Source organism: Dermacentor albipictus, chromosome 8 (assembly GCF_038994185.2).
Source record: "Dermacentor albipictus isolate Rhodes 1998 colony chromosome 8, USDA_Dalb.pri_finalv2, whole genome shotgun sequence".
Taxonomy (NCBI): Eukaryota; Metazoa; Arthropoda; class Arachnida; order Ixodida; family Ixodidae; genus Dermacentor; species Dermacentor albipictus.
Window position 1 is genome coordinate 67,546,785 of NC_091828.1, and position 12,478 is coordinate 67,559,262.

A 12,478-nucleotide genomic window follows, 5' to 3' on the forward strand; every position below is an offset into this window, starting at 1 on the left:
CAAAACTGATGGCTATCTCGTTACTAATTGCTCAAAGGGCTACCGCCTCTCTCTTGTTTAGTGCTCACAGGGGTGCGCATAGGAAGGATGCCGCCATGCATGCGTTTCCATTGCTTTTTTTTTCTACACCCGTGAAAACTAAGTGCCTCTGGTTGGCGATAAGGTGAAGTTAGCGGAAGTTTGTCACATGTTGTGCTTTTTTGACGGGCACACAACCACGCAGTTTTCTTGAGTGCGCGCACCTACGCAGTTCAATTACGCTATGGATGTACATATTAGATATTAGTGTAATAGCAGGAACATTTGAGTCTTGCGAAATATTCTCGTGTGCTCATTTTCAAGGCCTTCACCTATGTATATAAATACATGTATGCATAAAATTTTTAATTCTAAGTTTATTTCCTTTTTTATTGTTGTTATTCATGAATGAAGAGTACATATATACCAACGCAAAATATTTTTTTCTCACTTTACCATCGCCCTAGAAAAATTGTGGTAAATTCTTTTTCAAAGAAGTCCCCTAAGAAGAACTGAAATCTGCAATTAATAAAAATGGACCCTGGGCGGTCGCATATAGCGAAAAAAATCGACGCTGAAAGGGTTAATAGGAAATAACCCAAACGTGCCAAAGTTCCCTACCGCAGGCGGCAGGATGTGAGCATCGCCTTTCACTCTGATGTTGCCCACCAGCTCAATTTTGTTTCCCACTGCTTAAAACAGCAATGTGTTTCTCAGGGCGCTCGTCAGCGTCTTGTGCCGCAACGATTCTTGCCGAGTGGGCACCAGGCCGCACGGGCTCGACCACATTGGAGCATGTCGGCATCACATTACTGCAATCTTTCACACAACACTTTGTATTACGGGTACGTCAAATACAATTTTTTAGTGACTTCAAATCGTATGTTTTCTTTTTGAATAAACATATGAACGAGATTTTACTGTATTTCTCAAAACCCCTAAAGCGAAAGAAATGGCTATGGCATGCCTTCAGAGGGAAGAGAAGGAAGTTGTATGTTCATACAAACATACATAAGCGCCCACAGAACTAAGGACATACAGGCATGTGTTGCTTTCACCATAGCCAGAGAAGCATTGAAATTTAGATTCAGCATTCCATCCACTGCTTTAAGGGGGGATGAGGGTCTTGAAAACTTTTTTTTTATTTCTTAACGTATCTTCCTGAAAATTCGCATGCAGATATATCTTTCAATGCTGATTCCAAATATATATTCAGATTTGATATATCCCATTTAGAAATGAAGATATCGCAAAATAACTTATCCCACATAGGTCTTTTGTTACGGGCCATTATGGTAATTTCTTAATTAAAAAAACTAGTTTTAAAGAATAGCTGTCATTTCCAAGGACCTACTGCACATCCTAAAGCTAAAGAAATTTTTTAAAAGTCATCATATAGGTCATGAATGAATATCAAAGTAGGAAGAAAAAAACAATGCAGGAGTAATTAGCTTACACCTGACCTAATTGCTAGTCTATTTGGTTTAATGAAAAATGGAAAGCTTTAGGATGCAGCTGAGGTTTCACTGAAAAAAATGATACCTAATTCAATAAAATCAGTTGATGCAAACATTATGAAAAGTTCCGTAAGGCAAAGGCATTTGATCGAAAAAGCAAAGCTGAGAAAATTGCATTCAAAGTTTTGCTTACTCTGCCACTTTTGTTTACCTATCACATGGAAAAATTTAATGCTTTAGCATGCAGCCCAGTCATTACTGAACACAATAACACCAAACTCACAGAAATCTGTTCATGTAAAGATTGTGAAAACTTCTGTATTGCGTTGGCCTTTGACAAAAAAAAAGCTCAAAAAGTCACCTGCTATTTTCTATGAATCTGCCACACATTCACAAAAGTCCTGGGCAGTAGTCCTGGGTTCTGTCAGGCTTGTGTTTCTTGGCCATCCTCTTCTTCACCTTTTCAGCGTTGGTGTGACTTTTATCAGACCTGCACAGCCTCTGCTTATCTTTCTCAAGGCTCCTACAAATGAGGCAGCTCCCAGGACTGTAACCAAGCTGTGCTGCAACAGCTCTGCTGGTTGCTGCCATTCCTTGGTTGAAGCGAGAAACTGCTTCTGCAACAGCTCTTTCAACAGCCAGCAAAGAGTCATGCGTGTTCTTGGAGCTTTGGCTCCAAATGACAGAGTGTAGGCACTCAATGGCGTTCTGTGTCATGCCATCTTTGCAGCGCTCCAAGAGGGCCTCGTCGCCCAGCCTTGCAAAGATTGGCTCAAGAGCAGTGCGAACGTGGCCTGGCAGAGGGTTTTTGTGTGGTGACGGCTCCACTTGGTTCGCCAAAGCACGATTGAAGGCACACCACGAATCAACCCCTTGAGGACAGCAACTGTGGTCTGGGGCTTCATCTGTCGAGGTCATGTGCAACAGCGTGGCATGCACTGCCTTTTTCATGCCTGCAACGTCGTGGCTGTGGCTCCGCAAGGCATACCCATAGTAGTTTGTAATTTTCTTTATCTTATCTTGGGTGAGGTTGCCCTTTCCGCCAAGAGATTCTCCTTGTGCCTTCTTCTTCTCCACCAAGTTGCGAAGAGCCGTCCCCATCCGCTTGTGGACATGGTTCAAGCAGTCTTTCTTTTCAATGGATATATATCCATACACTTCTCCTGAGGTCAATGCATGAAAGGTGCGGCTATCACCATCAGAAAGTATAGTTGTGTACCGCAACCCATTTTTTTCCAGAGACCTGTTGAACAAAATGATAGCTGCTTCAGTCTCCATCCGGCCGGCATTGCAGTCGATGTTTTTCATGCACTTGTGGTTCATAGCCCAGTCACCGTACCCATCATCACTGGGATCAGGTGCCCCTTGGCACCCACGACAGTACCTCGAGAGCACAACATGGTCCAGTACTAGGCCAGTGTATAGCTCTATGATGCAGCCTACTGCAATATTTGAATTGTGACCACGTGTTTTCCATGTGCCATCAAATATGACATCTACATTTCCTGGTGGATTCAGGAAGTTCTTGTACATGTCCTTCACCACTTTGACGCTTGCTGCTTCTGTAGCAGTAGCTACTGCCTGGCAAGCTTTCACCATGGTGTCCATATGCCCCCTGAAAGTCTTGTGGTGAAGTCCTCGGTGAGAGAGGTTCATGGTGGCACAAAAATCTGCTAGGGCAGTCGCTCCCTTGCCTATACTTTGAATTCCCTTCATTGCCCGCAAATTGACTTCAAAGGGCGTGATGTTGGATTTCCCGGGCACTCGTGGCGACGAGAAGTGCCGCTCGGCGAAATCGCAATTTGAGCATGTGAGCTCCAACTTCACTGCTAGGCCGTATTCTCTCTCACTGCACTTTGCGAGTTGGAGAGTGGTCATCCCACACTTGCTGCAGCTTGTGGACACAAACATCTTCTTTAGCACTGAGAGATCAACGATGATGTACTCTGTGCCGCGATCGTCATCTTCACTTGCTGTGCCGACGTTCATTAGCTCGAACTTGCGGGAAGTCGCGGACTGCTTCGCCAATGAAGTTTTAACGTTGTCTGCGTAATTTTCGCGCCCCGCGCACTCCGCCTCCGTGAAAAACACCGTGTCGAAGCGTTGAGCACGCGAGCTCGGTTCAGCCGCGTCCGTCGGCACCGAAGCGGCGTGCGGAAACGCTGAAGTCAACGTTAGGCTTAGGTCAGCCGGCTCGGCCGCTTCCGACGACACGGAATCCGAAGCGACTTGCAGCGTCTCAAAAGTTGGCATTTTCGACGGGCTTAGTCCAGGCGCATCCACCGGCACTGCACAGACTTGCGGTAACGAAGTTGACACTGATCGGCACTGTCCAGCCGCGTCCACAGGCGAAGCTAGCGTCGACGGGGTTTGTTCAGCCGCGTCCACCGGCGAAGCTGTTGTTGGCGAGCTCAGTCCTGCCGCATCCACCAAGGGCACAGCAGCTTGCGGCATCACCGAAGCTGTAGTTCTAGACGATGTAGCGCTGTTCTTATTCCATGCGCGTCTCTTTTTGCCGACTGCTTTTCGCGTGCTTGCTTTCAAGCGCGCGTCTCGCGCCATCGTGACACGCGGAACAAAGCCACCAGGCACGCAAAAGCAAGAAATTCGTGGTTAAAAGAAGCGACCCAATAGCCAAAATATCTAGAAGAACGATAAAGAAAAAGGCAGAACGAAAAATACTAGGAAACAAAGAGGAGCTCGAAAAATGACGTGCGTCCAGGCGAAAGCAGACGACGTGAAGGAGTCGGACAACGCGGCCGCGGAAGGCGAAGCATACGTCACGGCCAATCAGAGGGCTGCGCCTCGAGGAGGCGCCCGGTTCACCCAATCAGCGGCTGTCTCGCGACGATTTCCCGCTTGAGAACGGGTGCCAATCCCTCCGCTGCACGAGGGTCTACAGCGTGCCGAGGGGCGCCAGAATGGAGAGCGGGAAACCAGCTTTCAAACGAGACCAAGATGGCGCCGATCGGTACGCGTCGCGCGGAGCTACGGCAGCTTGAAAATGAGGCAAATCTTCGCGCTTGGCGTTCAATTTCGGCTCACCGACGTTTATAAATTACCGTTTATTTTATACTTCGAGTAGGAATTGCGCCATAATATTTTGTAGAGGCATAGTTGGGACATTAAGGACTTCAAAAACGCAATTTTTGAAAATTGCCATTTTTGACCATTTTTCGCGATTTCAAGACCCGCGTCCCCCCTTAACCCTCTCCATATTAGGACTACAAGCCTGAACTTCAAGCCATAATTATGCAAAGCCAAAGGCAAATGTAATTTAAGATTAGTGTCAGCTTAACTGATAGGAACAAGCACTACCATTGTGAAAATGCACTGCAAGGGTCTATGACATAGATTTGCAAGAATGAGATAGTATTCAAAGCACTTCAATAACTTACACTGCACTTCAGCATGAAATCAAATGAACACTGGCCAATGCGATTAGCCGAAATGACTGGCAAAGCTTAGAATACTTAGACCTCATTTATCGTGGGCAACTTAAAATTGAGAATATGTGCAGCCGTTTCCGCCATTTGCAGCTTGAGGGAACTAAACCACCTGCCGGAATAAAACAAGCTGCAAGGTTCGTAGGAAGGCAATTTACACAGCATCGTAGATAGAGTATTTTGCGTCAACATCTTTTCGATGCAAGCAAAACATCAGCGAAGCTCACCAGTTCTTCCTGCCCGTGGTGGTGACAGGGACACGGGCGACGATCACAGATGTGTTCTTGGGAATCAGGTAGTCATCGGATGTGTACACTGCATGGAATAGGGAAAGGGGAACTTGAGAACTTCAGGTTGACTGTAACTAAATTTTCCCACTAGCTCCTTTAAGAGGAAGCTTTAGCTTGGACCCAACTCCGGTGCAGCCTATTCAAACACATGTAAAATGCAGAAATTCTTTTCCGAGATAGCTCCTGGACTGATATTACCGTATTTACTCGCATAATGATCGCACTTTTTTGTCAGAAAAATTGACGCAAATTCAGGGGTGCGATCATTACGCAGGTTAAATTTCCCGCGAAAAGACAAAAAAAAAATTATTTTCGTGCCACGTTTGCTGCGGGACACCAAAACAAAAATGGCAGGCGGCGGAGCAAGCTGAACGCGCCAAACGCCATTTTTTTTTTCTTCTCGCGAGTACATTACGTGGATTGAAACAGTTTCTTCCGTATCAGTGATGAATAATATCATCAATATCGGCAAGTTTGCGGCAATAACGTAGCCATGTCCACTGTGAGGGGACAGAAACAGATGGGCACGCTTAGCTGCCAGGTACTAAGAAACGCATGGCCGGCGTGCTGGGGCATCTGTCTTCACTACTATCCTAATATGGCATGTTTCCGCTAACGGTGGGCGAATATATTAGCTGTGTTACAAGTGCTGGCGTATGAATGAGGCACACTTTTAACATATCAGTGTAAACGTGGCTATCATTGCCGTTCGCGATTTGTTGCATGCCCACGAGTGCAGATGAAAAGAATCGAAAGCCGCCTTTTTCGTTTTTGTTGACCACTACCATTATAAAGCCTACCCATAATAAAGGCAAGTTTGGTTGTACCTCTTTTTGTCATGGAAATGCGGAAAGTAATGAAATGAGGCATCTACTTATGAAGGTTTGGTGCGTGCAGACCACTTCGGCTTGTCTTGAAGAGGCGCTCGTGTAGCATTTGACAGATGGTAAGCACGATCATTATTAGCTAGACTTGGCACACGACATATCGCTGTGGCAAGTTCGGGGTGCGATCATTACACGGGAAATTTAAACAATCGAATTTTGACGACAAAGTTCAGGGGTGTGATCATTATGCAAGTAAATATGGTAACCTTTCCAGTCCTGAATTGTTTTTCTATGGCATCAGTCTAGACCAGTGTTCCTGCTCACCTTCCTTGGTCTGTGCATTGGTGATCTGCAGGTCGAAGTCAGCTGCCTTACCAATCTTCTTCTGCTGAAGGATGTTTTTCTTGAGTTCGCCCACTGAGATGTGCAGGCCGTCAAAGGTCACTGTGTCGAAGTCCAGGCTACTCTTGAACTTGTAGTGCACCGACATGGTCACTGCCGTGAGTTGCCGCAGTTTAGCTCAACACACGATGTGCTGTCCTTCACAGCAGAGCACGGTGCCTGCCTGCGTGCATAAGATGCAAAAACGTTAACATCCACCACACAACAGCACAACTAAAATTTCTCTTTGAAGGCAAGTGGTGCTTGGCCAAGTACACAGTATGGATTAGCAGTCGCATAGGATTAGTGGCATTGATCTGGCCTTCCAGCAGCAGCAGCAGTATCAACCCCCCTCTCACAACTTTAAGACTGCAAATACTGCACAGTAACAAGCACAGAGTAAGAGACACATCAACACAATGTACTAAAAGACTCATGAAAGGTCTGAAAGAAGGCTGTCCCATCTGCCGGAACATGTCAGAAACTTGTTGGATGTGGTTCTTGGCATAGCAAATCGTACACTGGATGCATCTGTAAGTCCTGTGTTCAACACAAGTTGCACCCCTTGCACTTCCAAAGTACATTTGCACAGTCAGTATTTTATTCAGCATGCAGTTATGGGATTACATAGCAAGAATTCTGTTCAGCACACTGTAGATGTGACAGAAGATAATGGCAATGCCAAATGCCATTGTTGAAGACAATGCATCCATCAAGGCACAAAGCATTTCACGTATACATATTATTCTTTCGCAAGGCTCTGCAATTTGCTCTCCAAAAACCAGTAAAAGATGCCGCCCAATCTTACAGGCAAGCTCAAACAAAATACGCAAACGACCCCCTGTCACTTCAACCTACTTGAATTAAACGTGTTAGTGCAACCACTTGTTAGTGAGCTGCTGCTAACAGCAAAGCACAGCGACTGTGTCAAGACAAGAGCTGTTGCAAGTTGGCGTTGGATGACATTCAAACTCGCAAATGGATGACCTCCCTGACTGACGCGTGTTTGGAAGGTCAGACCTCCCAGCTAGCCTGTAACAAGGCTGCGTACTACCAACTGCCTACTGGCTTAAGCAAGGGCTCCCCACAAAAACCTTCACTAGATAGTGGCTCAAACCCAATTTTTTTCTTCCACATCTATGTCAGCATTGTTTGCCAATAAGGCTAGCCAAAAGGTGAGAGAAGAAAAAACAGCTACTCGTTTTACTTGGCACTCGCTACAGTCAGTCTTCATGTTAAAAGAAATGTTCCCACTCAAAGGGGCAGTGGCACCCCAATGAACGAGTTCCCTAAACAACTTCACCATAAATTTGAAAACTGACTTGCAATGAGTAGAATGCCCAGTGTGCCCCCCCCCCCCCTCCAAACCATGTGCCTACACTCAAGTGTCAAAGAATTCCTATCCCGATCAGCTCCATTTCAATTGAAAATGTCTGCACTAAGCTGTGTGGAAGACGAATTAGACACCGATGCCAGGGTGTTTACGTGTGCTACAAGGACTTTAGCAGCAGTAATTGAACTGAAGCCTTAACCACAACGCACTTTTCAGCCTACTCCTGGCCGTCCCTACAATAAACATCAGTGCAAACCATCAACAACTTCGAACACTAGGATACAAGTCTCCCAAAGTGCAACCAGAAAATAAAGCAACTTAGATGAAACAACGTACACTTTACTGTACACTAGCAAAGCCAATCGCAAAGTTTTGCCCATGCTCTGCGAGCATGGTGCACAGGCACAATCATCAAGATATGTACAAAGCCCGGAAAATGGATAAGGACGAGGTAGGACTACAGAATGATTGCTCACCTACACCCAAAAGTCACATCATACATAGACGTCAAAAACCACATCAATAATCGAAAACTAACATATAGCCAAGTGCCTCCACAAGGTTCAAGAAAAGAGACAAATCCACGAACATGTGGTTAGTGCTTTGGCAGATGGTGTACCTCAGTCGCAATGTGATTGAGGGAAGGCTAATGCAAGCACTGTTGCAGGCAATGCAAAAGACTCATCAGAGGCTTCACAGATTGCTGCCTATCTGACCTGAGGAGGTCAGTCTCATGTAAAAGGGCTTCACACTGACGTGCTATAATGTGTAGTTACACGGGTTTTTGTTAGTCCAAAATGTCATTCTTACATTCCCAAAGTTATAATTTACACAGCATCTGATCTGCAATTTACACTTTCCCACATAATAATCGGGTGCTATCACGCCATTTTTCACATTCTAAGCAATTATCACAAACAAAAGCTAGGGTTCAAAGACAACAAATTACACGAGTGTCACATTCTGCCCCCTTCGTAATGTTAGCCGGGAATCAATCCTGCAACCGCGTGCTAACCAACAGAACACCACAAAACTTTCTTTTCCGTCTTAGAGAACTTTCACTGAGGAGATTTCTGTGTGTTGCCATAACATTCTCTGCGTTGTTGCAAAACTGCAAGAGTTTGCACTTAAAAGCAATGAAACAGCAGCAACATGTTTGTTTTGTACGCACGAGCAACGAACCACAGGAGATATTCCTGCTCTCTATCCACCGAAAAGTCGATGCTAACAGATCATTATATGAGACCTTTTGCCTACATGAAGCCAATGGCTACAATACCTGCACCCTCCTTTCTACCACAGTGATATCAAAGTTGAAAAAAAATAGACTAAAGAATGTGAAGGGTCAAGAAATCATGCGTGATGGGACCACAAATATTGCCAAGTACGCAGGCCTTTTCAGCCTGTAATCCTTGCAATAAAGCATCCTGGTGATCTAATAGTCTGGTGCACTCGAGCTAGTATTTATTAAATTATGGGGTTTTACGTGCCAAACCCACATATGCGGCACGCCGTAGTGGAGGACTCCAGAATAATAATAATAATATTTGGGGTTTTACGTGCCAAAACCACTTTCTGATTATGAGGCACGCCGTAGTGGAGGACTCCGGAAATTTTGACCACCTGGGGTTCTTTAACGTGCGCCTAAATCTAAGCACACGGGCGTTTTCGCATTTCGCCCCCATCGAAATGCGGCCGCCGTGGCCGGGATTCGATCCCGCGACCTCGTGCTCAGCAGCCCAACACCATAGCCACTGAGCAACCACGGCGGGTGAGGACTCCAGAAATTTCGACTACCTGGGATTCTTTAACGTGCACCTAAATCTAAGTACAAAGGTGTTTTCGCATTTCGCCCCCATCGAAATGCGGTCGCCGTAGCCGGGATTCGATCCCGCGATCTCGTGCTAATCAGCCCAACACCATAGCCACCGAGAAACCACGACGGGTTGAGCCAGTATTAACTAACACTGCTAACAAGCTTTTCAAATACAGTAACGAACTGTTCCAGCTTTCGGCGATGGTAACAATACACGGTTCTTTTATGACTCAGACTGAGAATGCTGCTGCTGCACCATATGATCGGCCCTGCCTGTAGACACAAAGTTTACGTGCATTCGGAATGAACTGTCCATGCTTCACAGTGACAGGTCAAGCGAAGGGAAAATGTCACGTCGCGCGGCAGCCGCTAACAAAGGCCATGTAGTCAACGCGGAATGTTTGACGCAACATCACTATAGCGAAGGTGAATTGGTCCATCTTCAAAGTAAGCTGAAACAGCACAACTAAACACGGGCAGGCTTACAAGCAAACATGGAAAAGCTCATGCTAAATATAACACCAATTATACACGTACCGTTTACCCGCAATGCGCTTTCCGCAACATTGATTGCGGGCAAGTGCGTTTCAAGAACTGAAAGTTGCCGTTCAATGACACGCTTACGACAAGAACCTGTAACGTCAACTTGAATACGGGCCCATGCGGAAATAAAAATGACGTCAAATGCACGAGATGTTTATCCGCCAACGCGAAAAAAATGTCCCGGGGATTTTCCCCTCTAGTGCGTTCCCGAAATAGAACTCGGCGCCTGACTGACAAGTGGGGATCCATACTGAGAGGATTAGAAAACCTTCAGCAGCGATGCAACCAGGGGCCAGGAGGGACAAAAAAAAAAAAAAATATGGGGTCACTTCAATGCCGTTGCATGACTCAATGCCCCACGAAACAGTGCTTCGACCGTCGTTTCATCCATTCCCCCCACTCCCCCTCACTCCCCCTCTTCCAAAACTGCAATTTATCAGTTGCAATTACCAGTTAGCACTGACTACATGAAGTCTGGCTGGTTACCACTCGTGAATGGCGCCAAGACAAAACGCTGTGCCTCGCCAGCTCAAGCGAGGCAAAAATTCAACAACGGTAACGAAATCAGCGCGCACCTCCAGGCGACTAGGCCTAAACACGGTCGCTGACTACGCGTGTAATCGGCACATGGTTGTGCATAAATATTTTGCACATCGAAAGAAACGCAGAAAAGCGCCGATATTTCGCAAGCAGCCTAGTGAGAAAAACGGACGGCTTACCGTAAGCGCTGCCTTCAACGCATGCCGCCAACAGCTCCCACGAAGCCTCGGACGACGCGACGCTCGGACCACTGGGCGCTTCGGACGCCGACGTCGAGCTAAGCCTAACGTCCGTGGAGCGCTCGGGTTTACCTTTGAGGGATCAAAGCTGGGGCGGCTAAGAATTTGCGTCACTAGGGGACGTGGCGAAGCTCAACGTTCGGCGACAACACGGCCAGCGCTTCGCACTTATGGGGAAAGAAAAGAAGCAATCAACGTGAACGACATTCTCAAACAAAATTAACGCGCCTCAGCCACTCAAACAACGACAACGAAAATCACCTGTGCTTCAGCCACACACAGCTGCCGCAGCGCCGTCTACAAAAAGGTGGTCGATTTCCGAAATATAAAAATTACCTTAGAGAAGTACAAAACCTCGCCTTCTTGCACATACATAAATTTATCTCAAACATTCATTTGTAATATTAAGGTCAACCTTGTAATAATTAAAAAAATATAAATTTGAAGTAAATTTGTTGCGTACTTTCTCTATGCTTTAGCGCTTTTGAAGAAATATGTCCTTAACACTGGTCAATGGGCCTCTTCGGCGTTTTGCTGTAAGGCCTGTAGCCGTGCGTGTACCATCCGCTTCATGTAATTTGAGTTAAATCGAGTTTTTACACGTATCCGACTACGCCGATTATCACCGGCTACGTTTTCGTACGAACGTATTCGCAATGATGGGCGATCAGGAGGAATACGACGTCGAGGTAAGCCCGCTCGACGTGGTGTATCCGCGCCGCAATATGTCATGCTTTTCGTCCAAAGGACGCATGTCAAACTGCGACTATGGTGCTGGTTTTCCAGAAAACAAGCGGGTTAAAATGTGTGTGTCCAATTTGTTACAACGAGCAGAAGTCAATTGAACTGCGTTGTTTGTTTGTACTAGCGGCATGACCCGTGAAATGAATGTCGCCGGTTCAAGTACTACACATGTACAAACCTTAAAAAAAAGCGATGAAAAATTATATTGCTCTCTGTAACTCTTTTCATTACTTTCTTTACGAAAACAGTACGTCGATAACTACGGCTACCCGATCCACGATGCCGATCCTCATGGTAAGTTCAACATCTGTATCTATGCTTGCCGATAAACTTTGTGGAAAAGAAAAATCGTGCGATATGTTGTTCTGTGGCTGCTATGAGAAATGTGGAAGCACGCTGCGCGGGTGCTACTGTCTGTTTTGCCCTAACAAGTGTCCATCGTTTGTTGATCGAGAAAGATGCTACAAAACACCAGCCTAAAAAGAAATACGAGCAATTTTGGTTCAGCAAGCCTTATATGTAAGCATTTTGTCGCGGCCATACATTTAATATGTAGTAAACTATTTACAAACGAAATTGACAGGAGCTGCCATTTAGTTTCGTCTGACAGAAAAAATTTAAATGCCTTCATTAGCCATTTGGCATGCATAATGCAAAGACGTTGGATCGTTTCCCATCTGCGGCAAGTTGGTTTTTCATCCACTTGCATTTCCATTAATTAAATCATTTCTTTAAATCAATTAGTAAGTAGAAGTAATTTCTTCTATGTTGCCCTTGGTGTCTTTGTGTGTTGGCTTCTCATGGTATGATTTATAAAAACCGGGCCCCTTGGTTAACCCGCTTT

The 12,478-nt window shown here is 45.7% G+C and overlaps 2 protein-coding genes across 3 annotated transcripts in view; one reads left to right on the forward strand and one right to left on the reverse strand.

Annotated features, from left to right (window-relative positions):
- Positions 1–11,179, reverse strand: part of LOC135914534 (E3 ubiquitin-protein ligase RBBP6-like) — a 101,022-nt gene extending 89,843 nt beyond the window's left edge. For both annotated transcript variants that reach the window (XM_065447443.2, XM_065447442.2), the window contains exons 1-3: positions 10,831–11,179; positions 6,363–6,603; positions 5,149–5,236 (exon numbers count right to left, since the gene is read on the reverse strand). In XM_065447443.2, the coding sequence (XP_065303515.1) occupies positions 5,149–5,236; positions 6,363–6,528 (254 nt within the window). In that variant the 5' untranslated portion in view covers positions 6,529–6,603; positions 10,831–11,179. The remainder of the gene's footprint in view (positions 1–5,148; positions 5,237–6,362; positions 6,604–10,830) is intronic.
- A 206-nt stretch (positions 11,180–11,385) lies between these two features.
- eIF3l (eukaryotic translation initiation factor 3 subunit l) overlaps positions 11,386–12,478 on the forward strand; it is a 41,470-nt gene continuing 40,377 nt past the window's right edge. Inside the window, exons 1-2 of the mRNA XM_065447441.2 lie at positions 11,386–11,579; positions 11,883–11,928. Of these exons, the coding sequence (XP_065303513.1) occupies positions 11,547–11,579; positions 11,883–11,928 (79 nt within the window). The 5' untranslated portion in view covers positions 11,386–11,546. The remainder of the gene's footprint in view (positions 11,580–11,882; positions 11,929–12,478) is intronic.